The sequence below is a fragment of the Cryptomeria japonica genome, chromosome 10 (genome assembly GCF_030272615.1).
Source record: "Cryptomeria japonica chromosome 10, Sugi_1.0, whole genome shotgun sequence".
In the NCBI taxonomy this organism is placed as follows: domain Eukaryota; kingdom Viridiplantae; phylum Streptophyta; class Pinopsida; order Cupressales; family Cupressaceae; genus Cryptomeria; species Cryptomeria japonica.
The window spans coordinates 801,770,567-801,797,108 of record NC_081414.1 but is presented as its reverse complement, the minus strand read 5'-3'; the positions used below and the strand labels follow the sequence as shown (position 1 = coordinate 801,797,108).

Genomic DNA, 26,542 nt, shown 5'->3' with positions numbered 1-26,542 from the left:
GCGATGCAGAAAGACTCTATGTGAGACAAAGATCTGTCGATTTATATAGAAGAACTTCCTTCTTTTGATCAAAGCCTTTGAGCTTAATGATCTTCTTTTCAAGTTGATATTCTGATGACGCTTCTTCTTTCGTAAGATGTGAAGAATGGTCATAAAATTGGACTCTTTGTTGTTTGCACTTTGTTTTTGGTATGTTTGGTTGTTTTGAGAAATGTTTGGTTGGATGAATACTTTGTTTTTGGGATTGATTTTCTGATTTTTCCTTGACAAGAAAACAAAGCAAGCACACAAACACAAGAATGTTGCCCCCAGAGGCACAAATGAGTATGGGTCTAGATCAACCCAACCTTTGGACTTGTATATGACCCTTCCTTTAGATGTATTTTAAGGTGTATTTCCAAAGCTTGAAGTCGGCTCAATTTGTACTAGGTCTTTAAAATGAACACACTTCAAACACTTTTTATCCCTAAGGTCAAATGGTCAGTTGTGATAAATTTAGCCCACATCTTGATATTTCTTCGACTTTGGTACTACATACCTTATGAATCCCGCCATGGCAGGTAAGGATGTGATATACTAAGTCTTGCACGAGCATAACAAATAGATGATCCCTATGATGGGGGAGTCACCACTTTTATCAAGCCACAAGTGACTTTTCAAAAAGCTATGTTTCTACTCAAGGAAATATGTATGGTGAGTATCTTGGGAGCAAAACCATCTATGCTCTTGCACTAAATTATATCTCAAATATCCTCAATCAATAGAACGGGTGGGCTACTACTTAAAGGTGTTTAGTCATGTTCAATGTTTTTGGACATAAGTTCATTCTACAGTGACTCACTTAAGAGCCTTGTAACTGGTGGTGGGGCCCATTTGTCCTTTCAGCCAGTTACACTGTAGGAACAACTATACCCAAGGCTACAGCTTTCGCTCTCACCTGATTTCTATAGCGGCTTGAAGGATTTACCGCTCGAGGTCGTTCCCAAGAGTATCGATCCCTTGGCAGGCCTCTCTTAAAAAGATAAAATTTGAGCGTTACTAACACTTTTCTCTTGCACCTAGGACCACGAGAGCCAAGGGAGAGGATAGTGTGTGTTAGAGGTAGGACCACTCGACTAACTTTTTGCACAAGTGTGCCAAACACAAAATTCACTTGTTCCTTTTAATCCATCATTGCAATGTGATCTAACTACTTGGAGATGTTGCTCCAACAGTCATGGTGTTCTTTTTAACTTCAAAGGCAATGTGTTTTGTAATCTAGAATTTGGAAATCCTGGTCAACTTAATGAAAACACATTTGCTTGAAGTAAAATTTGTTTTTGCAAAAAAAAAATCAAAACAAGTGGATTGTTCTTTTTACTTGCCCAAAAATTAAAGTGTGGATTGTGATTTTTTAAAGTTTGATGCAAGGAAATCAAATTTGTTTGTTGTTTTTAAGCACCAAAAGACAAGTTATCCTAACTAGAAAGCAATAGATTTTTGTGTTTTTCAAGTTTTAATGCACCAAAAGACAAGTTATCCTAACTAGAAAGCAATAGATTTTTGTGTTTTTTTCAAGTTTTAATGCACCAAAAGACAAGTTTGTGATTTTTTATTTTTTTTATGGTGAGTTTTAACCTGCACAAACAAAAATGTGTTAGTAAAATCAATGTCCAAGGGGGGCTTCCACAAGCCTAAAAATTTCCACTTCTTTGGTTACAAGGCGATTTGGACGACACTCTATTACAATAGCGCTAGTCTGTGTTTAAGCAGAGGCGCTACTTAACACAAAAGCGCTTAAAGAAGGGGAGAGACAGAGAGGCAAAAATGCTAGAAGAGTTTCAACAGCGCCAAAATAACTGCAAAAGCCCCAAAACAAATCCAAAAGCGTTGAAATGAGGGCAATAGCGCTATTTTAAGAACAATAGCACTAATTGCATAAATGTCGGTAGCGCTAGAACGTGTTCAATAGTGCCAAAGCGCAACCTGTGTGACACTTTCAACAGTCAAACATGTTAGTTTGCTAAAAACAATGATATTTTTGGTGGTTTCGATTCACGTCAGGTTCACCAAATGATGCCCTCCTAAATGTACAAGGTTAGTCAATGATAAAATAACACAAAAGACATGAAACCATTAGTGTTAGTTAATCAAAAACTAACCTAAAAAGGCATACCAAGAGAGACACTAAAAACATGCTAATATATCTAACTAATGAAACAAAGATAATGAGACATCTCCAAATGCCTCTTAGCATGATCTTAGCTCCTTCTCCCTTGTTCCTCTCCACTCCAAGTTCCAAAATAGTGTAGCTCTCAACAGCTTTTTGCACTATGGATGCTTATGGAGGATTGAGATTGTAGTATTGTGCTCTAAATGTGAAATGAAAAGCTAATATTAAGCTATTGATACTAAAAATGATTTATTTTATCCAAAATAACAAGATATTAGTTGATTATGCTATAAATGTTCTCTTAAAATGCCTATAGCTTAAATGCATACAAGTTTTCAGGATCTGGATTATGAAGAAATGGGCTCTATTTATAGGAAAAATGGAGCAATGAATGGTTGAGATTGAGTAATCTCAACAAGGGTTAGGATTGAATGATTTCAAATCCATGTGAGGGCTTTCAACCCAATCCCAAGATGACAAGTATCAATGTGAGATAGGTTGAGAGGAGAGGGAATAAGCATTTAATGCTTGAAATGACCTTGGGAGTTTAAAGTCAAGGTTGGTTGAATGAATAAACTGTTTATTCAAAGAATAAAGCTTTTATCAAATGGATAAACTCTTATGCAAATGTGAAATGGATGAATATGGTCAAAACAATAAATGTTTGGAGAGACAAGTTTGAAATAACCATAAATGGTTATGTAAGAGCCATTAGTGGTCTTGGAAGACTTTGGGGGTTAATTTGTTGAACACACAAAGCATTAAATGCTTTTCAAAGACTTTGGAGTCTTTGAGAAGTGACTTCATTTTGCTTAGGAATGTGACAATAATTAGGGGATGGATTAGGCTAATTAGGAAGGGCTTAGAAGAATCTAGAAGCGGATTAGATTTTGCAAGTGGATTTGGTGGGTGAGGGAAAATAGGATTTTATTAAAATAAAAATTCATTTATTTCAATAAATGTGTGCAAGTTGCATTTGTAGGAAAATGCAAGTGGGGGGGTTTTAAAATGATTTAAATAAATGTTAATTTATTTAAAAGAGAAAAAAAAGAGGGATTTAAATAAATAGATTTTATTTATTTAATTGAATGGAATTTGATTTAATGAATTAATTAAAATAAATTGAATAATTCATTTAATTAATAGGAGAATGTTTGGAGATGAATTAATTAAATATTAATTTAATTAACTGATGGCTAGTGGATTTTTAATCAAATAAATACAAAATATTCATTTAATTAAAATGGACAGATTTATGTGACTACACAAGGGATTGGGGTTTGGAGAGAAAAGGTAAAGCAGAGTATGTATTAAGATGTGAGATGAATGAGTGAAGGTCCAAAAAGGGGGGCTTAGTGGGGGGAAATAGACTTTGAAGGAAAGGCATGTTAGGGATGACAAGTTCGATGGGCATGCCAAGATGTGAAACTTTGAAACGCTAACAAAATAACACAGTAAAAAAATCATAAGTACTTGAGATGGTTGTCAAGATTGCTAGGGAAGGTATGTAAGTATAGGCAACCCCAAAAATATGAAAGGCCAACAAACATGTAAAACACTAAGGAAGATGCCAAAAACAACAGACTTTGTAATGTCCACATTTTGTGGAGGAAAAATAATTAATTAATTTAATTAATTAAGTTGTCCCAATTATTGATATTTCTTAAGGATAGCTTAATTAATTATTTTAATTAATAGTATGAAGTTAATTATTTAAAGCTATCAAATAAATTAAAATTAAAGGTGCCTTTATATTTAATTAAATTAACAAAGTGACTTAATTCAATATTATATCAAAAAGTCACTTAAGCGAAATAATATTATTTCTAGAAGCTTCTGGAGATGGACTAGAAAAAGTATAAAGGGAGATCTAGTCGAGCCTCAAGGCAACCAAGAATTGATATTTGTATTGATTGGGTTTTGTGGAGCCAAGGGGTTTCTGCAGATCTTTTGTCTTTGGGAACAAAAACTCCTATTGATAGCATAACTGAGGGAGTGAAAGATCTCTTGAAGGGTTGCAACTAAGAGTGAAGGATATCTCAGTCCTTCATACTTGTGCTTAATGTGATTCCATGGTAGCTTCATGGTAGAGGAATTGGAGAGTTTTCAACTCATTATTAATTTGATACCTATGTGCATCGATTCACTTGAGGAGGCAAGATGATTCATCTAGAAGTATTTTTGGAGGAGGATTGAAGTGAATTCAGGTTACATGTCAGATCTGAGGCAAGTCGAACCAGTCATCTATACCCCACAATTTTGCTTATATCTCCATTGTTGTGCATTAGTTTCCTCTTAGATTGTGGCGCCCACCTATGAGGAGTTCAACAATGATATTCGTAGCTTGAGAGGAGTCCAAGGAGTGTTTAATAATTAATTACTGTCATTAACATCTGCAACATGGGCGATTTGGAGAAATATTCGATTTGGCTAAGGGGAGGTTCTAAGTGAAAGATATTGCTTGCTCCTTCAATCACAAACCTAGGCGCTACATTCTAGGTTCTTTTGGCATTGAGATTTCATTGTATTTTCAGTTTGTATGAATGTATTCATGGCTACCATTTGTACTCAAATATTCTGAAAATTGTTTGTTATTAGCCAAAAGTCTTGGCCCTTATTCATATATTTGTAATAAGTCTATTACCTTCTAATAAAGGGAGTTATAAGGTTGCATTTAGTCTAAATGTTGTTACATGATTGTATGTCAATTATTTGTCAAAATATCAGTCAACTGTAGGTGTACATTTTCTACATTATGATTCATGTATTTGCATTAGAACAATTGCACATTCATCCTAGAGGGTTATCTTCTTGTTTATTAGCTTTTTGCAAGTCATTTTTTATTGTTAATCGAAGTTAATGCTATCAAAACAAGTCTGAAGAATTGTAACAATCAGAACTCCATAACATGCAAGATTATACAACTGTCCAAAACCACATAACACGCAGGTTATACAATCTGAAACTAGAACAACGGGTTATCAAACAATTGGTTGATAATATTCCTTGCATATTCAGTCATACAACAGCAAGGGATATTACAGACTTGGACTCTTATGGGATTTTACATCTTTTGACATTTAAGGGAGCCATTTAAAATTTCTCATGTCAATTATCAATAAAGGGTGGATAAAAACAAATATACAACCTCTAGAACATAACGAACAAAAAATGAGACACATAAAAATGGAGTGCCAACAAGAACAACAATCATATAAACAACTAAGAGAATATGCTAATCAATTCCATTATATTGTACTCAACAAAATAGAAAAGTTGACATCACTTTTCACAATCATTATCCATTACTATCTTAATCTATTGCTCTATTCCCCTCTCCTTAGATTTATAATGATAATATCAATTAATACTGAAATCCCAACCTCAATCTATAAATTTATCTCAAACTTGAACAAAAAAGTGAACCCCTCCAAAAAGAATTTCCTTCCCCCAAAAGTCTTCTATAAAAAGAGAAACCCTCCAAAAGGAATTTCCTTCCACATAAAGTCTCCTATAAAAACCCATTATTATTCATAGGTATCCCGCAAGGTAAGATGAGGTTGGTTGCCACCATACTTAAAAAGAGGATGTTAACCCTCAATCCAACTCTTAATCCGATTTTCCATTACCGTAAGCGATGGAGCCATTACTCAGTCACTAGATGGATATTCCTCCTTGCTTTTCACAATCCTTGCTTTTCACAATTGAAGTAGACGTCTCTTCCTCCGATTTCAACAATGATAACCTCGCACCTAAGTTTCGTTTCGTAGGTTCAATCTTTCAACCACGTTGAACCCGAACCAGAACCTCTTGCGTGAGGGAGAAGTATAATTATTAAATAATAATTGGGTGTGATCAGCAAAGCCAACCACCTCCACTCCACCGCTGCAAATTTCTGTTATCCGGTGTCTTAGCGGTAAAGTGAAAGACAGTATTAATTAAAATTTAATCATGACTACTCCGTTCTAGAATCTGTCAGCGCATGAACGCGGCCATTACGTTACATGCATACTGCAAAATAACCAGATGTTTTAAGTCCTCTCAGAGGCGTTTCTTAAAAACCTAATTTTAGACTTCAATTCTTTTCGAGGTCCGACATTACCAAGGGAAATCCATAACTTTTCAGTTGGCCAAAAGAAACCCCAAATTTGATGCACAGAAATCCTTGATTTGAGCCTGAATCTGCCGTAAGCTTTTGCGCTTGAATCGAAGTACGCCTTCAAGATCTGTTCGTCAGCTCCTTTATTTCGAGCCTTTTCAGTTGGCGAAAAGAAACCCTGAATTTGATGCACGGAAAGCCTTAATTGGAACCTGAATGTGCTGTAAGCTTTAGAGCTTAAATCCAAGTACGCTTTCAAGATCTGTTCATCAGCTCCTTTATTTTGAGCCTTTTGTAGAATATTGTGAATGCTTTGGACCGAAAAGGGTTTGAATTGGTGTGCTTTGTGGTCCAAGACTGAGGGATCCGGTGGCAATACGGTCATTGCAGAGCAGGGGCAGCATGCACAGGGCACCTAAATGGAAGGCAGAGAAGAACAGAGTGAAGGCTGTGTTCCGTTTGCAATTGCAAGCTACACAGGTATTTATTCCTTTTGCCTTTCAGATTTATGCTATTTTTTTGCTCTGAATTGCAGTGCTTTGATTTAGAAGTGCTCCCGAGTCTGCACTTCTGAGCTTTTTGAATTAAACCAGGGCCTGTTTATCCCGCATGTTAAGCAATTGTGTTTGGTGACCGTTATTTATTCAAAATTACATGGAATTTCAATGACTATATAATTTAAGTTTTAAGTTAACTATTTATAATATTAAGAAAAAGCGATGTTAGAGATTCAATTAATGTTTTTTTTCCCTAAATATTTTTAATATTTTTATTTTAAAATAGTAATGTTAAGGTTCAAGTAAAACTTGTAAATTTTTAGTAGCAATAATTTTATTTTCAAAACATAATTTCATCATGTAAAGAAAAATGAGATTTTTGATAATAAGTTTGATTTAGGTTGATTAATCAAATATAATCAATTAAGGATAATTAATTTGGATTATGATTAATTATGATAGAGAATGAAAATTTGATAAAGTGTATTTGTTATTCTAGGAAATGTAAATGTATGAATTAGGGTATTTAGCTTATGGCTGAAAAACAATGATGTTTTGCTTATCTGCTTGTTCGATGGATAAGTGCATAATCTACTCTTCTTGAAGATCTAGGGGATTCTTGGTATACCTTAAAGAGTTGTTGATCCCTTGCAAGGAGACAAGCATTCCTAGACTAAACCTTGGAAAGTGAACAAAGATTGAAAATAGTAGACAAGGGTCCTAGTAGGCAAATTTGATATTTCGATTCGATGCACCAAAATTAAAAAGGTCTCAATATTAATTACTTCCAATGCTCTGGGATGAGAGGATATTGAATGATGTATGGATCATACGTGATGATTATAATGAATCCATTTGAAAACTAACATGCATAACATCAAATTGCATCAAACATTTGTTTATTCTACTCAAGGAGGAAAAATAAAGGGGTTTAATTAGCTGAAAGTTAAATTTTAAACTTTCAAAAGGAAGGGAATTCGGATGCAACTACAAGGTTGCCCCCATGACTACTAAAATGTCCTAATGTAGCCAAACAATACTTGATCTACGTGGCTTACAAATAAATAGAGATCAATGGATTGATAAATATGATAAATGAGTGATTAAGGTGAATGTATAGAAATGCATGCACATGAGGATAAATTAGTTCTAATTGAATAAGGATATGCATGTGTAGATAGATGAATTAAATGGTTAGAAGAATGAGTCCAACTTTGCACAAGATTGTGTCTTTCTTCGCAATGTATACATGTATCAATACATTTCCTCAAAATAGGCATACAAGTAAATGGGAAGGTGCGTGGTATGCAAATTTCACCATTACATGTTATTTTAAATAGAATAACTAATGCTTTCTCTATATAATAATTGTGAGAGGTCTTATGTTTAGATAAATTAGCTAGGGTTATATTGGGGACCTCATCCTTGAAAGAAACAAAGTTAAAGCTAACAATATCATCATCAAAAGACCTACAGATATAATCATATGTATAACTTATTATAAACCTCTTTTCTTTTTATTATGTGACCTTAAGATTTTTAGGAAATAGAAGAATTCTTATATTTTGATTTTTGGTTAGGTATTGATGTTCATCACTCATTCTTGGAGGGAGTCATTTCCTTTTCCTCATCTTCTTCTCCTTCTATTCCTTAATGGAAAAGAAAATTACTTTCATAAGTTATAGGATCTATATCCTCAAGGTCCTTAATTTTATTAACATTCAACCTCCTTTACCAAGGACATTGTTGAATACTTCCAAGACATCACCCCTCTACAAATTTGAACTATAAATTAGTATTGCCCTTCAATGAAACTTCATTATGAAGCCCCCCAAGATCAAGTACCTTAACCTTGAGCATCCTTCAAAATCGCCACCTCTTTGGCCATTACAATCTCTACATATTTGAAATCAAATCTTCTTTCCATCCATCTTCTCCATCATTTCCAATAGTTAATTTGATTTCTTGTTGGATGGAGAATCATCCAAAGAGCTACCAACTAGCTAATACTTCATGGATGTATTCAACCCCAAGGCACTTTACCCACTTTTTTTTCACATTACCTAAACATTTGCCCCACCTATGGCACTTCCAACATCTAAAGATTGTATCTCATTATCCAATGTCTACTTCTGTAAGAACTCTTTGACTTTCAACCATATCTCCACTTGTAGATCAAAAGATAATCTCTTATCAACAAAAATATAGATATAAAAGTATAGGCAAATGAGCTTTTGGATATAGAAATAAGTTTGTACCTAAGGAGTTTTCAGTAGCCTCCAAAGAGAAGTTGAGATAGAAGTGTAGCCATATCTTTGAAAAATCTAACTCAAACTAGCTAAATCTTTTTTTTTTCAGAAAGGGGGTTAAATCCCAAGTACCAAGGTTTTATATAGAGTGTCATTCTCTCAAGACCATTAAGCTCCTTGGCTAGGATATTCTCTCTATCTACTTTATAGTTCAAAGAAATACAAAAATAAAAACCTTTAAAACATGTATAGATGACTAGGCCATAAAGAGATGAATTTATAATTCAACAACTCATGTACATGCTGACACACATCTTACTTCATCTATCGACTTTAACATGTGAGGTATTCTCTACCTATTTAACAAAGTGGGCAACACCAAAATTTCCTCCACATTGCTCAACACCACTTTTCCTTTCCTTGTCACTCTAAGGTTGCTTTGGAACATCATTTGTTGTAATCTTGAAAAGGATTTTTTTCCTCTTCCCAAGCATTGCAAGTGCCCAAAAAGATCTTAAGCATCCATTTGAAACGAGATTTCCACCCAAACAATCTCTATATCATTTACGATTTGTCATTGAAAACTAGAACCGCACCACCTTGCTTAGAGCTATCAAAACCACCCATTGTGAACTCTACATTTCAATATTAAGAATTTTTTAAGGGGCCTTATTTATTATAAAGTAGAAAAGTAAAAAAAAAATTGATGGAGAACACATTAAGTTGTGCAAAATTAATATATTATAAAATGATAAACCAAAGAAAAGGAAATGAAAAAACACAAATGGTATTTACTTTTGAAAATAAATAATATACTTTATTTACTAAAAATGGGTTTGATGAATATAACAATCAATTTATTTAATCTAAAGATATAACAAACCATGTACAACAAAAATAATAATTTAACAAAAAATAGAAATGAAAGCACTTTGATAATTTTGGTAATCAATAGATAGTTGTTCATTGTTAGATTCCTCGGTGATAAGAACCTACGCTGAAACATGACCGAGATGTCGGAATTAACTTTGTAACGGTGGTTTGACCCTAAGAAACGTTCACAAAGTACCATCTTAACAACATGAACAACCAACTTGTGGCTTATCTTAAACACCCTGAACATCCTCTGCTCAAAAACTTCACCCAAAAATGGCATTTGCCTTTTTCCACAAACTAGTCTAATTGGCATGTCCATTTTATCTTCCTCACCATCTAATTTATGTGAAGTGGCATTTGGCATGGGGCTTAAAATAGCCAGGCTCAATATCTCCACACATTTTTGTCTCGAACTTCCCAATGCCTCCAATGCTAAAACATAAATGCTCCTATCATATCACCCACTGCTCACCATTTTTCATGATGTTCATAGTGTCCTTCCTTGTCCTCTCCATTCCACTTGGAGATGCTACAAAGATCGAACCTGCCTTGCAATCATTAGGATTGCATTATTCGCACAACACTCATCTTCGCCATGTGCTTCGCCAACTCATCTGCCAACTCATTAGCCTAAATATATACATGGGTGGCCTTGTATGCCTCAAAATCCTCAACAAGTTCACCAATAGGCACAAGTCATGTCTCTAAACACCAGCTAGGAGTGTATCCCTATCTGATTGGCGTTAATGTTGCTCATTTTCTACTCTTGAGCACATCACAAAGCCATGAGCGCTACCTAAAATTTGGCCTCATTGTTCGTCCCTCTTCCTAGGTATGTCAACTTAGATGCAATGATACACCCTTGATGGTCACGAAGAATACATTCAACTTTGCATTCACCTAGATTGCCCCTGGATGCACCATCAAAATTCACCTTGAACCATCGCTCTTCCAATTCCTTCCATATGACACCCTTTTAGGGATCAACAATAGGATCAACCCACTGAGCCCCATGACTATGAGTTGGGGGGATATTTTCATGATCTTTTGTTATTCAAAAATCTCTAAAGCCAAATAAAAGGTTGACTTGTCTTTGAGGGTAGCACAAGGCATGCATTGAAACCCTCCTTGTAATTATTATATTAGCATAGCACAAATTATCTTGAGGGGTCTATCATTTGCTAAGGCATCTTTTTTGGTTTCTTTGATTAGAACCTGTCATTGAGATGGTAGGGTTTTTGTCTATCCATGGCATTTCCTTCATCTCTTCCCTTATCTTCAAATTTTTGGAGCAATCTTCCACCCCATGCCCTGTGAGATGATAAATTTTGTAGGAAATTTACACCTTTTCTACTTCAATTTTTTATTGCCAAGATCTTACTTTCGATTGTAACTTGATCACCTATGGGGGAGAGTTCTCAAGATCTATGATTAGACAAATTCTTTGTATATCTTCCAAATTCATCATCTATCAAGTACTTATTAACCTTAATGAAAGTCCCCAATGAATTGCCAATCTTCTCAAGAATGTTTGACTGTCAATACTCTATAAGCAAATTATCTAATCTTATCAACAAGAATGTATTAGACGAAACATGAGTGACTAGGTAGAAATTTGGCTCCTAGTCTTGCAAATAGAAACTAATTCCATCCATCATTAACAAGGCATTATGTAGAATTTCTGCTTTCTTTCTTAATTTGCACTCTACAAGATAAAAAAACTTTTGACATGGATTTGATTTTATTATCTATTGAGTTAATATGCCTTAAAAACTATGTTTTTTTTTTTTTAATTTAGTTAAATAATATGTAATTTTTTTAGTTAAGTTATATGTTTTAAGAATTATAATATTGCATATTTAATAAGTGTATATTAATATTTTTGTAAACATAAAATAAATAGTTAAAAAAAGAAAATAAATGTCTATTTGTATGGTGTCTATTATTGTTTGGTCATAATTTATTAAGTTATCCTTGATTTGTATTGAAATTAGTCTTTCTCACTCACACAAATACTTGATTTATTAATTAATATTATTAGTATCATAAATATTTTTTTATTTTTAGTGGTTATGGAAATATAATAAAAATAGTCATAAAATTAGATTTAATTTTATTGAAATACTAACCAAAATTGACATAATATTTTACATCATTTCAAAATATATATTAGACACTTATCACCTTTTCAATAAAGTAATAATTAAAATACCATAGAATCAAAACTATATCTTATATTATACAATTTATTTATCATTGAGATGATATTAAAAATGACCTAAGATTTTAAATCTAGTTTAATAAACAGAAAAAGTTAACACATAAAACGTTATATCAATCTTTTATGAATATCAGTCATTTCCATTAAATATAGAATAAAGTACACTATGCACACAAAAAAAATGTAGGAGATTACAAGATCACCCCTTGGGATCCATACGAGCAGAGCGCAGAGAGTCTATGAAATATGGGTAGAGCCCAAAAACAAAATAACAATAACAACAATAAAAACCACTAAGCGACCAAAGCAATGACCGAAGACAGAGAAGGTGGATCTTTGTTCTCCTTGAAACCCATACATTAGCGGGGCTATGAGTGTCATCCAAAAGAATCCAATCCTCACCAACAATAATATCCTCCTTATCTTCATCCCTATCCCTACATAAAGTGTTTTTAAATTAAACTATATGTAAGACAAGTATCTTTGATAAAGAAAATTGGGATCCCCTTAGAACAAACATGAGCAACCTAGGAACTAATAAACAATCTCTTTGTGGGCATGCTCCAATAATCCAACTCCTCCAATTTATAATATTCATGCCTATAAAGTCCTTTCATGGGATCAATTTGTATGCATGAAAAACACAAGAAACCTACTTTATCTTTCTTTCTTTTTTAATAATTAAATATGATTAGCTTAGGTGATAAATTATGACATGTTTTTCAATTCTACTGCAATCCCTTTTAGGGAAAGACACATAGATCAATCCAAAGTTTATAAGCTGCTTATGAAATCAGCTTGCTTTTGTTCACGTAAGTGAAGACTAGATATAAATGATTAAATTCATCATTCCAAATATTGTTATTGTTATTGAGAATGTTGCTTTTCTTACATATGGATTGTTGAATTTTACTTGAATACATCTAGTGATGTGTTGCTTAAAGAACACTACTATTGAATATGGAGGTGAATTAGGGAACTCCCTAGAGTTAGCAAGGTTAGTTGGGATGTTTGAGGAAATCTAGGAGTACAAAATTCAAAGAATCTATTAGATAGAGGGGAAAGAAATAGTTTTATAAGTTTGAAAACATGTGTCTTATTTAGCGAGCTTTGAAAGGTGACTTATTATTATATGGTTTTTTAAATCAAAATCTTCTTTTATTTGTTTTGTTTAATTTAAGTCAATCTTTAAGACAATCTTAATGAGTTGTCATTATATTGTTAATATTTTTTTGTTTATGTCGCTAATAATTTAAGATGGGGGAATTTAAAAATTTGTTAATAATGATGTATAGTATTGCATACAATTTGATAAAAAAAAATTGTATTATATAAAAAAGAAAATAACAATCATTAAATTATAGATTTATTTAGAAAAAAAATTATAATAATTTAATTTATAATAAAGATAAGAAATAAACATTCAATTTTATCTTGATAATAAGTGTTGAAGTTGAAATTTCTTTTAGAATGATTCTTATTTTTTTCACTTTCTTTTTAACATGATTTAGTCACAATAAAAAATATTGCTAAAATAAGTGAACATAATTATATACAAGAAGAAGAGCTTAAGTAGGGTATCAAATTTAGACTTAAATTTGCAACACTTTTTAGTCAACTTGAGGTAAGTGGACTTAGTTGAAAAATGACAAGAAGAGTTTAAAACATGATTAGCAATCAAAAAATTAATAACAATTTAGACTATATCCCAACAAGTGATAGGAATTTGGTATGTTAGAAAAGGTGTTTCAATCTTGCATTCCCAAAGTTCATTTTTAAAACTTTTGTATGCACCCACTTTTTTGCCTTTTGTGTATTTTGCCTACTTGGGGAAGAGTTAGCATCCCACTTGGGGATGACATGGAATTTATCTTTAGTGGTATTTTGGCCTCATAAGAGGAGGTAGGCATCCAACTTCGATGTGGCATAGTTTGGTCGTGTGTCAGAATCTTGTAGTGTGTGTAATGTCATCATGAAGGGAGTTACATATGCCATATTCTATGATATGTAAGAGCATGTAAGAGGGAGGTTACATTGGAGCCTTGACCAATATTACGATAAGTATGGACACTTGTCATAGAGCCTCTTTGAGAAAGTCAAATAAGGACAAATTGGGGCATCTAAGTTTGGGTGGTCAAATATGACATGTACAAAAATGGTAAGATGTGTAAACAATATGCTAAAAATAGCCAAGGGGAACAATACTAAGAAGATGGAGTTGGAATTTGGACCCAAGTTTGGGTGCTATACTTCTTGTGGTTTTGTTGATAGTTTTGCTAAACCATTATGGTTTTTGTTTTGAATTCTTGCATATTTATTTGGTGCTTGGAGTTGTAGTTTGTATGTTTAATTTGTGAGTATCATTATGCTTCCAAAACCACTCTAAATTTGTACGTTGGTGATACTCCATGTGAAGGATTTATTGTAATCCATTGGTTTACTAAATAATACATTGGATTACTTTGGAGTGGGGGATTTTCATCCTAAAAGGTTTTTCCCCATGTGCACACATATTATGATATATTATTTATTTTATGTCAATATATATTTTTAGTTTTTGTATTTATAAAGATTAAAGATTTTTTCACAATACTCTCCACATCAGATTGGTGTAGGAAGCATTTTCACATTCCTTGCTTTCTTTCATGGTAGACTAACTATTGAGTTTTTTGTTTGATCTATCAAGAAACCATTTCCACATTTGATGGAGGGATAATCTAATGCCAAGGGAATACCCAAATATCTTATAATCTCACCATGTTTAAGGAGATTACATTTAGGGTGTATTTAAAGGAGCAGTGTTATCTTGGTTCATAAAACATAGTTTTATATACTGAGAACTTAGAACTAGACAACATACAATATATATATTTTAGTTTCTTCATCACCACTATTTCAAAATAATAAGTTGTTAGTGAAGTACAAATTGAGCACATAGTTATGCTCGAGAATATGTTTGTACCTTCGTTCTAACCCAAAGTCGACCTTTCTCAACAAAATAACTTAAATAATCAATAGTAGGAACATAAAGAAAAGGGAATAGAAAAAAAATCATTGTTATATCTAGACCTTTAAATCTGGAATAGCTTGGTAAGGGCCCCATTCATTGATAATCCAACTAAATCTTCTTTGAAAGGCAACCTTAAATGGTGTATGTCTTTCTTGTTAAATATGAGTTGTCTAAGGACCTTATGAATGAATTACCTATTGATTTCAACACAAGCCTTGCCAAAAAATGAGCTTAATAAGACTATTGAGCCCAATGGGTGTTTTCTCAAGAAAGACACAATTTGTCAAGAATAAACCTTCCACCTAGGAACCAACTTTGTTTAAATATAGCAATGCCTTATCCCACAAGTTTGATCTTTGTGCCAAATATTTGCATATGATAGTAAAGATGGTATGAATATGAGTAATGAGTATCCATCCAACTTGTAATGGTGTAAAATTAGGGTTTCCACAATTAGATGTATGAAAACCACTAATTTTGGGCTTGGGAACCACTACATTAAAGAGGGTTAAACCTAATAGATCTAGCTACAAATCAGCAAGGATAGGGTTGTGAATTCTTATTAGGTTTACTAGGTTTGGATTGAGTGCCCTCTTTTAAGTTGAACTGTAAAATGTTGAAATAGGGGTAATTGTGTTAAAATTGAGGTAAAAATGCATGAACAATAAGCTACGGTCATTAGATCGAGCCACAAACCTGGATCTAAGGAATTTAAGTGTATTTGGATATGTTCCCAGAAGCATCTCCTGAAATGTCGAGACTGGTATGCATGTCACACCGATCCTTCACACTTTTCGTCGTCCAAAGGGGAACATGTTTGCCTCTATAAATAAAGTTGATCCTAAATAGCGTAGCTTCGTACTTTCTTCCTACACACAGAAAGAAGGGGAAATAGGTTGGGAATAGGGGTTTGCCTAAGTCAAACCCTAGTTTAGGAATTAACCTTGAATGAAATGTTGCAAGTACTGAAATAAACAATGGAAAGATATACCTCAGATCTGTAATGATTGGTCATATTGTTTTGCTTCTTGAATGTAATCACATATGTTGTATGAAATGGCATAAACATGACAAAACCCTAATCACACACACATGCTTGCATATGAATGATGTGATTTTATCCACAATGGTTGAATGAAGAGTACACAACCTTGAAGACCTTTGAAAATGCTTCAATGCTCTAGGTTGAATGCTTGAATGAATAGATTGCTTGGATATGGAGACTTAGATTGAAATGAATTGATTAAAGTCTTTATATATGGGGATCTAGGTCCAATTACTGATTAGGTTGACCTCCAATGATCATATAGGGCCACCAATTTCATTTGTTGTCGAAGAGATAGGTCCCATCCTCCACTTGGAAATTGGGCCTCATTGAGGGGGACCAAGACGCTTGGTGCTTTCATCCCAGGACCGGAGCGCTAGGGCCCTACCCATCCTCAATTAGGGACCTCAACTTAATCCCAAGGAGAAGGACATAGCTTCTAAAGATCAATTGGTAGGTGTATATGGCATCAAAACTAGAGTTAAGGCACTGAACGGATCCAGATAGGTGATGAGGGGAAGATGCACTAAAGTAGGAGCACAAGCATGAGGTGTAAATTGGCCCAATGACAATTTATGACACTACACAACTAAAGAATCTACTTTATAGTTCTTGGGGATAAGCTTTCTCACCCCATAATTGATATCAAGCCCTACAAAGTCGTGTTCTTTTTCTTTATTGCAAACATTGTATAAGTTTTCTTTGGTCATGTGCCTCATGGATTTAAAAAACTTAATATGAATCCCATCAATACAAGAAATGTTTTTTTCCATTAGAAAAAGATGCACTCTAGTTCTTTTGGAGTTATCAATCCATCTAGGCAAATAATGACATCATTCAAGATCTTTTAAGAATGCATTGTTTTGAAACATCATCAAAATCATTTTGCACAACTTCATCTAAAGGAGTGTCCATGAAAATTTATTTAATGGTTTTAAACAAGCTGAGAAATGTTAGAAAAATTAGAGATAAAGAATACATTCACATTGGATATGGTATTTATTCTTTCTTTCTTGTCTTTTTAATTGAGAAATTAAAAGAATAATGGAATTCTTATATATCCTTCATTCTTTGGATCCTCAATTTGTTTTGGTTTAAGATTTACCTCTATAGCTCTCAAACTCTCTTATGATGTTTTTAGCAAGAACAAAACTTCTAAATGTGTGTGTCATTGTGATTAGTCATCAAGAGACCTCAATAGTGGGACTATTTTCACAACCATTTTACTTCTCTTCTCCTTTGTTTAGCAACTTCATTCTCATATTAGCAACATTATTTGGGTCGTAAGTTCTAAGGAATGACAAATAGCATTTAATCTTAAGATTCAAGCATGCAATATATATTTCATTATGAGTTGGTTTGATTTCGAAGAAGCAAATACAACAATAGAGTTTGGGGTCAATATTTATTTTAAGATAATATGTAGCAAGATTAAACAAAAGATTTCATTCATTTTTCATAGCTTTAGTGAAAGAGATATCAATGAAGATGGGTGTGTGATATAAGAGGGTAGTGGAAATGTTTTGGAAAGTGAGAACTTGAGAATAAGGTAGAACCTATCTAGAAATTATTATTTTTTCTTTCATATCCATTTTTTTACCAAGTGTAACAACAAGAGGAATGATTATCGTGCTTCCCAATAAAGGGTCATGGAGTCCTAAGTCAATATAAAATATGAACTATCCCTCAAATTCTTTGTTAAATAATCTAGATTTTCTTAGTCAATTACAATCAACTTGGTGTTTACTCATGTTAAAGCTCCCTTCAAGTACTAGTTAGTGTGGGTAATGTTAATGCTTAGCCAATTCCATAAGTTGTGTCTCTACAAAGAATCATTGGATACATAGATATAGTAGATCCAATAATATTATTTTGAATGAGGAGGGTGACCCACACTTTGGTGAAATGGGTCTTCTCTTTCTTTAATAATGAAACTTTGAAACTAGGGAGTTTGGTTAATGGGCATGCCTTTGATTTCTTCAATATTTCACAAGGAGGTAAGAGGGTTTCTTTTAGGAATGAAATAAGAGCACAAGAAAGACTATCTCTTACAAATTTGGCTCCTTGGAGGAGCACATCGATATTTTTTTAGAAATGATGACTTGTTTGAATTTTATATTTCTTTTATGAGGGATTAAACTTGTGATGTTCCATGACATAAATAGCACTTCATTGAGAACATAGAATAGATTATGAGTTCTCTTTTGCCAAGGCAATGTAATGGTTGTAGGCTTTAATTGGTCGTTTGATGAGTTTGAGGGAGGAAACAAAGACAATGGCTTGTGTTAGGACAATGTATAGTTAGGGAAGGGATGATGAAGTTGGAGTGAATAGTAAAATGGGTTGAATCAACATTATTATAATATGAGGAACAACCTTCAAGAGAGGAAGGGAAGGGAATGCTTGGTTGTTTCATTTTTTGAATATTCCTCTAACCTTTTTTTGTAGATAGTGTCCTAAGGGATAGTGAAGTGGAAAATATAGAAATCAAATGTGTGAGCTCGATGTTGGCTATGGTAGGAATTTGATTGACAGACACAATCAAAATCACTAGCATTCGAGTCTAAATATTTGACTAATTCCCTTAATAAATTTATGAAATATTAATAAGAAAAGTAGGATCACTAGCATTCAAGTCTAAATATTTGACTAATTCCCTTAATAAATTTATGAAATATTAATAAGAAAAGTAGGTTATCAATTCATTTGGAGAATTATGGAGGGAATTTTTGAAGTTGGGTGATGGATAAATGGTTACTAGTAGGAGAGGGTAAGGAGGGTGGGGGTAAAGAAGGATTTTTTGATGAGGGGTGATCTTTGATTACATACCCCTCTTTATGATGATAAAGTGAGTGTTTGACTTGTTACTAAAGTTGATTTGTTTATTTCAAATCTAGTGCTAAGAATTTTGATGGTATGTAGGAGGGGTTGGGTAAATCTATTTCAACACAGGCCCTAGGATGAATCCTCAAGCTAGCAAATTTATCATTATTATTTTTTCAACAAATAACTCTGCTCATCATTCACATATTGTTTTTTAAGAAATGAAAAAATATGAGGTTAAGAAAGGGAAGTTCAACCCACCTCATGTATCTAGGTCTTGAGGAATACTCAAGGTGAAAATCAAAGTTTTAGGCTTGAAGTAGCGTATTCTATCATAGATTATTCGTTTTGTTTTATAAAATTGCTTGTGTGTGTTTAAACAAAAGGAACATGTAATAAATCTACCGTTTCCCTAGCCCTTGGATAGCCAAAATCCCCCACCCTCTATTTTTTAACCGTTTATGACCCATTTATAAAATTGATTTTTAATAGAGTCAACTTATAGAAAAATAGAATGATAGATATGCAATAGCATTAAATTATGACATCAATGGTGTCAACTAGGATATTTTAAAACTCGTAGAGCTTATGCTTGCATTGCTTGATGTATCACACTACATGTTGAAGGCACATTGTGTCTATTGTGGTTCAGAGATCTTGGCTTCATCTTTTTTATTTGTTGAAAGAGACATATATCTAGTTGCCTTCAGATCAAGTTGAATGTACACATTAGGGGGAATAAGTAGAGAAAGAGGTAAATGGACCCACTAAGACTCAAAGAGCCACTCTAAAACTTAAGGGACACCTACATGGACATAGTGAGAAATGAAGGGAGCAACCTTAAGTGCAAATGTTTAGAAAAATAAATTTAAAAGTTATAATATGGCTAGCAAGGACATCATTGGCATGAGAAATCCATGCTCTCTTTGTTCCAATATTTTTATTGATATTTTAGTGTGTAGATTAGTGACTCTCAAAGTCAATTTTTTTACTGGTTTTAATGTTTTTTTTGCAAGGTGAACATTAGTTCTAATATTATTACAATTAAACAAAACTAACTTGAAAAGTGTTATCTTTTATCTTTTCTCAATAACAAATATAATAGTGTGACAAAGCATCACAAACTAGAGCTATTCAAAAGAAAATGTGAGTACACAATGTAATGTCCATTCATAATAGTTTGAACACATGAAGTGTTGTGTTTTTTCCTTTTCGGATAGATACATTGTTTCATAAGAGCTTAACTAGTGAGTACATTATAATTTTAAGTTTGTACACAAATATAAAATGTTAACAATTAAGCATTACACAGAGGAGCAAACTAGCTAAGACAACTAAAAGACATTGTTACTTTTAGGCTTCTTGACTTGGAAGTGCCTCCTCCAGGCTGTCTTTCTCTTTGTACATTCCTTTTCTTTTATCTATATATTCATTTTTTTAATAAAAATAAAAAATAAAAAAATTCAGAAAGATTTAATATCCCTTATGTGGTAGAGTTGGTAAAGACATTACTTAGTTTGAAGGAAGTCAAAGGTTCAAATAGCAACATTGATTTTTGTAATGAATGGAAATAGGGATCCACAAATTAAGCTATGAATTCACTTATTCTCATACAAAACATTAAAGAGAGATGAGTGAATTCGATATATTCAACCTCAATTCTATTAGGAAGAGGGTTGAATACTGACATGATTTTATTCCCTTTTTGATTGAGTTGAGGATGCAATTGAAATGATGTACTTTGAAAGCTAGATCTAGGGTAAATGATGAGAATTTGACATAAAATAATAGAAACAACAAGCTACAGACACAGTATGCAGACACAAAGATAAATCTAAGTATAAGGAATAGAGAGGCACCTGTGCTGGAGAAAATTCATCCTGAAAGTACAAGACCATGTGGCTTTAGGCAACTTGGTCCTCCATCTATTAGATGTAGGCAATTAGGAAACTTTCAAAATTAGAATGTCGCTAAGAATATGTTCTGAGAAGTTCATCAAAAATGTTCAGGACTCTATGACTCTCGATGACCTAGTCCTTCACCTTTTTCTCTTGCAAAAGTTGGATTTGATCATCATTGAATTCTCTGTCGAAATCTTCATCTGTATCTCTTGAATTTGTTGCCTGTACATAGAAAGAAGGAAGATGGTGTTGTTGATAGGGGTTTGCCTAGGTCAAACCTTGGGTTTGGAATTAACCCTTGAATTGAAAATAAAATTAAAATTGAAATGGAAATTGACTAAATTGAAAAGCTTTCATTTTGAGAGTAAGGTTAAATCTGAATTGAAATGCTTGAATTGGAACTTGATGCCTTGATAATTCTTGCTTTGAAGTCTTCATACAAAGGCTGATAATGTCATGTAGAATGTCTTCATAATGTCTTGATCATGGATGTCATCATAAATGCTTGAAATCTAAACTTGACCTCTCCTCCACTACCTTGGCGATGCTTGCTTGCTTACTCACTTGAATTTTCTAGAGTGCAATTGAATTCCAACTTGAGAGATGTTTTGAGATCCCCAAAATGAGGGGGTTCAACTTTATTTTATACCTAACTACACCAAATGTGTTTGAAATTTTAAAGTAGGTCGACACAGAGAATGTTTCCCACCTTTGAAATGTGATGGTTGCAAGATCTAAATTTGGGCTCCTTTTGGGAGGACCATGTCGCCTAGGGTGTCCTGATCCTACCAATCAGGACTCAAATTTGGATAGAGCACCACAAAGGTGTTGAAGATTCTGATTTTGGATTCATGTGAGCAAAATCTAAGTGGAGTTAGGGCATGGAAGACCGAAACACATAAATGAGGCCTAGGTGAGGACGAAATTGTATAGGGATACAACTTATGCTACATTTATCCCCCACTTTAATGAGAGTACGAGCCTACATTCATACTCTTGGTAAACTATAGACTAGCATTGAAAAATCTCATCAAAATATTAAAGAGGCAAGACACACCAAGCTCCCAATGAATTTAGGATCTTATCAATCTAATATCAAGATTAACAGATCAACACATGAAGAGAAAAGAGATCATGACTATGTTGGCCTAGTAAGGCTTATGCCTACTATGAGTCATGAATAGAAAATTTGAATTAAAAAATTGGTGCAAAAGATCACAAAGCAAAAGGATTAATTTGAAAAGTAATCTGAATAAGTGAATTGAATCGATTGCAAAATAGGTATTGCAATATACCAAACATGTCATGGTATGTGATCAAAAGTGTACAAACCAAACTTCTCGTGGTGTGTGCACAAACTGTAACAATGAGTGGAGTGTATGTCCCCACGTTAAAGCGATTGTGTATGCCTTAACGAGAGCAATATCTTTAAGGTAGCATACATGCATCTTGATAGACAAGCACATTGTCACAATGATATGCCCCCAAGTACTTAGACAAATCAAGGACAATGGTCACAAAACATAATGACAAAGCACAAAGGGATCCACTAACAGGGATCGATATGCACTTTTGATAAAATTATGTATATCAAAGATGATTTGCATTGAATTGACTTCATCTTCCAATGGTAGTGGAACTAGGAGCATAATGGAAGAAGAGCACATAAGATGAACAAACAAAAGTCTCTTTGTGTCAACATGGTAGAGACCAAAAAGAGAGATCCCAGTGCTTTGCATCATCCCCAAGTAGACAAAAAATGGCACATTTACGAACAATAGCACATTTACGACATAAACATTGATACGACATATGTAAGAATTGAGATACAAATAGAAGAATGTCACAATAGACTCAACCTCTTTATTACCTTATGCCAACATAGCAACAAGGGTCATCCAAAGATAGCCTAACATAACACAAAGATATATCAAGCATCACATCATAGGGGAAGCATATTATGTACAAGTAAACACACATACGAGTCTACTACACAAGTAAAACTAGTCAAGCAAATTGTCTGCCCCCTAATCTTGCTTAATGTCACTTAGGGGTGGTGGACAAGAAGCAAGAGGAGAAACAACGTGCATGGTAGATGGAGCTGCTGCAAGTTCCAAACAAGGACCATGCTCTAATGACGAGTCACTTTGTTTGTCACTGAGATCTAGGGTTAATGCTTTTGAAAATTGTGAAGATAGTTCATGATTAATCTCAATAACCTCATACATATCATTAGAATCATTTGGATCAACATTGTTAGTGTAAGCATCAACATCATCATCTAAATTATCACAATAGGATCTGTAACACGTAAAGGAAATGAACAATCATTTTGCATGGACATTTTTAAATTTTGATGTAGATGATTGAGTTGAACTTCTTCTCTAGGGTTAGGCGAAGGTTGGACAAACGAAAACAATTCAACATTTGGCATCTTCAAAGAGGAATTGGTTTGGGAAGCAAGTTCACGAGCCTTTGCACGACATCTTCATCAGTGTTCTCTCACACTACAATTTATCTTAGTTCGACTCAAAAAATTGTTAAGGTTGAGGATCAATCAACATAGGCTTATTTTCTTCCCTTGTAGGGAGAGGAATGGAAGAAACCTCACTAGGTTGAGAGATACAAGATGTTGGAAATTTACATTTATATGATGTAGGGTGTGGGACTGTAGCATATAGAGGAGGAATAGAATGAGTAGAAGAAGTCTAGGTCTAGGATGAGGAGGAGTAATATCCATAGGTGTAGGATCTTTAGGTTTACTCAAGGCTAATATCATCTCATTTTTCCATTTTTGATAGGATAGGAAAAGAATAGTTGTTCGAGGTTTCAAAGGTCTAGGTTGTTGAGGCCAAAAGTAATCAAGGGTGAAATTTCCATGTCTTGTTGTGGGTTGGTAAAGGCTATGATTAATCATGATAATATGCCCATTATGAGGGAACTTCAAACACTTATGGATGTTAGAAGGTATTGCTTGCATGTAAGAAATCCAAGGATGTCCCAACTTTACATGAAATTGATTGGAGGTAGGGATGATTGCAAAGGTAACATCTAAGCACATAGTACTAACCTCAACTAGAAGAGTGATAGAACCTATAGTAGGACAAGTGAAACCATCGTGCACCTTAATCATAACATTGGATTTGTCATATGTTTCTTGATGAAATTGTTGAGTAAAGAGATGTTCTTCAATAATAACATTCACCATACATATTGGATCAATGAGAACTCCTCGTGAGAGATTTCCTTTAATCTTTGCATTAATGTATGATGGTCCATCAGACGCTTCAATAGTCTCCCTAGAATCAAAGGTTATGCATGGTTCAAGTTTAGGTTTGGATTGTTCAATAAGATTCAACACAGTACTTGATTCTATGCCTATAACATTAGGAGTAAGTTTAAGTCTCTTAGACTCAACAACATTAGTGGAATGAGAAGGCAAATGATTAGTAAATATTTGCAACTTCTTATTAGGGGGTGACACAGATTTGTTTGATTTATCGTTCACACCCTCCATGAATATGGTATTGGAATCAATAAGGTCTTGGATCACATGCCTCAAAAAAGGCTTTATGTTCAAAAGAAGTTGGTAAAGGCTTATAGGGATCTATAGGTTTGATGAGAGGAAGTTGCAACACATTACCATTCATCAATCGAAGCATTATGCTATGTAAATATTTAGGAAGTGAAATTAATTCTTTTCTAAAGTATGATGATAAAAGGGCCACACCTAATGTTGTGGTTGCCACTTGTGTATTTATATGATTGGAAGAGTTGTCATTAATCTCGATGAAGCCTTTGTTTTGTTTTTGAAACTTGTTGAACGATTGTTGAGCTCTCTCATTCTTATCAACTAGAGTCATTGAAGAAGAGGATTCAAACTGGCTTACTTGAAGTTGATAGTTATGAAGCATTGCACACAATTGTGTGAAAAATGAAAATTTAGAAAATAGAAGCTTATCTCTAATATCCTCTTGCAAATTAGTAATGAAAATTCTTTGAACATCACCATCAAGCATAGGATAAGTAATTTGTGAATGCAAATGTTTATATATGCCTATGAAATCAATCACTTTTTCTTTAACTCCTTGCCTACAATGAATCAAATCAATCAAAGTAATTTGAGGACCAAATTGATCAAAGAAATTTGAGGACCAATGTTATTTTGAAAATGTTGAATGAATGCATTAGCCAATTGTGAAAAAGAAGTGATAGAATAAGGAGGCAAAGAGTAATACCATTGCAAAGCTTCATCTCTAAAGTGTGAGTAAATATTTTTGCCATGAGCCTATGATCCTGAGAGAAATCACTACACAAGGTTTGAAATATTTTCACACGAGTCAAGGGGTCACCTTTTCCACTACATAAATCCAATTGGGGAGTTTCCACATTCTTAGGAGCAACCACACAAACCACATCATCAAATAGTATGCTAGCTACATCATATGTCAAGACATTGAACTTAGATTGGGTTAAAGAAGCAAATTGTTGTTGTAAGGATGAAACACTTTGAGCTAGGTTATTGATAGTGGCTTCAGTGGATGAGTTTGAATTGGATATATTGGATTGTGATGGAGGTGTAAAATTGTGATAGGTAGGTGGAGGTTGAGATTGAGGAGGTGGGGCATTATGGTATGTTGGTAAAGGAGATGGTTGGGAAACAAATGGAAGGCTAATTGGAGGAAGTATGCAGGAGTATTGATTAGTAGGGTTGCCCCCATGAATAACATGTGAAGGATAATCATTTTGTGTAGAAGTAGTCATGATAGAAGTTGTATATGTGGACACTTTATGCAAGGATGTACGCATAGAAATGAAATTCTCAACTTGATTTGTAGGATTAGAATAACCAAGAGCTTGAGTACAACTTTTTATCGTCATAACATTGGTATCAACAATATGAGAAATGCCACACAACAATTCCACACCAATTTTATCACTTTTAACCATTCTCTTCAACCCTTCAATCAAGGAGATTGCCTCACTATTTGGGTGTTCTTGACCCATCCATTATTGAAGCTTATCCAACTCATGGCCAAGTTTCCCCAATTGGTCTACAGTAACCCTAGTTAACAAGTCATCCTCATCATGAGAAGTGTGAGGGGAATCGTTCTCCATTATGTTAGGTATGTCTTATGTAGGGATTGAGGATTCACCCAAGTTCCCATGGAATAGGTTATTCAACAGAGGCTCACATCCCTTAGTATTTAAACTTTGGGAAGTCATAAGTCTATATAACTTTTTTTCATCAGGATGTTGGATGTAGGTGAAAGGGTAACAAAATTCATATACAAAGAAGGAAAAATTGAGTGGATAGACTTGAAATGCAAGTTAAATAGAAGATTAAACAATGTATTTTTCTTATAAAATGATTGATTAACCAATAAGTTTCTCTAAAGAAATGATAGATTTGACAAGTAAATGCTTCTAAATATGAAAATAACATGTAATAATAATCAGATATGAGCATATAAATTAAAAATTATGCAACCCACTAAGTCAATTTTATCAAAATAAACTAGGGTTTTTATGAATTGAACCTCTAAATTAATGTAAATTAAGTGCATAAATGATATATTTCAGAAAGTAGTGCAAATATGAATTGATTAAATGCATACAAATTAGATCTGAAAATAAAAATTAGAATTATTGCAAGCACAATGTCGCGC

The 26,542-nt window shown here is 33.6% G+C and overlaps 1 protein-coding gene across 2 annotated transcripts in view; it reads left to right on the top strand.

Moving 5' to 3' along the window:
* The first annotated feature begins 6,085 nt into the window (after nt 1-6,085).
* LOC131072267 (uncharacterized) overlaps nt 6,086-26,542 on the top strand; it is a 67,839-nt gene continuing 47,382 nt past the window's right edge. The window contains exons 1-2 of one of the 2 annotated variants that reach the window (XM_058008402.2): nt 6,086-6,498; nt 6,642-6,731. In XM_058008402.2, coding sequence (XP_057864385.2) covers nt 6,654-6,731 — 78 coding nt within the window. In that variant the 5' untranslated portion in view covers nt 6,086-6,498; nt 6,642-6,653. Of the gene's footprint in view, nt 6,732-26,542 lie in introns of both variants that reach the window. The other variant, XM_058008400.2, reaches the window with a different exon arrangement.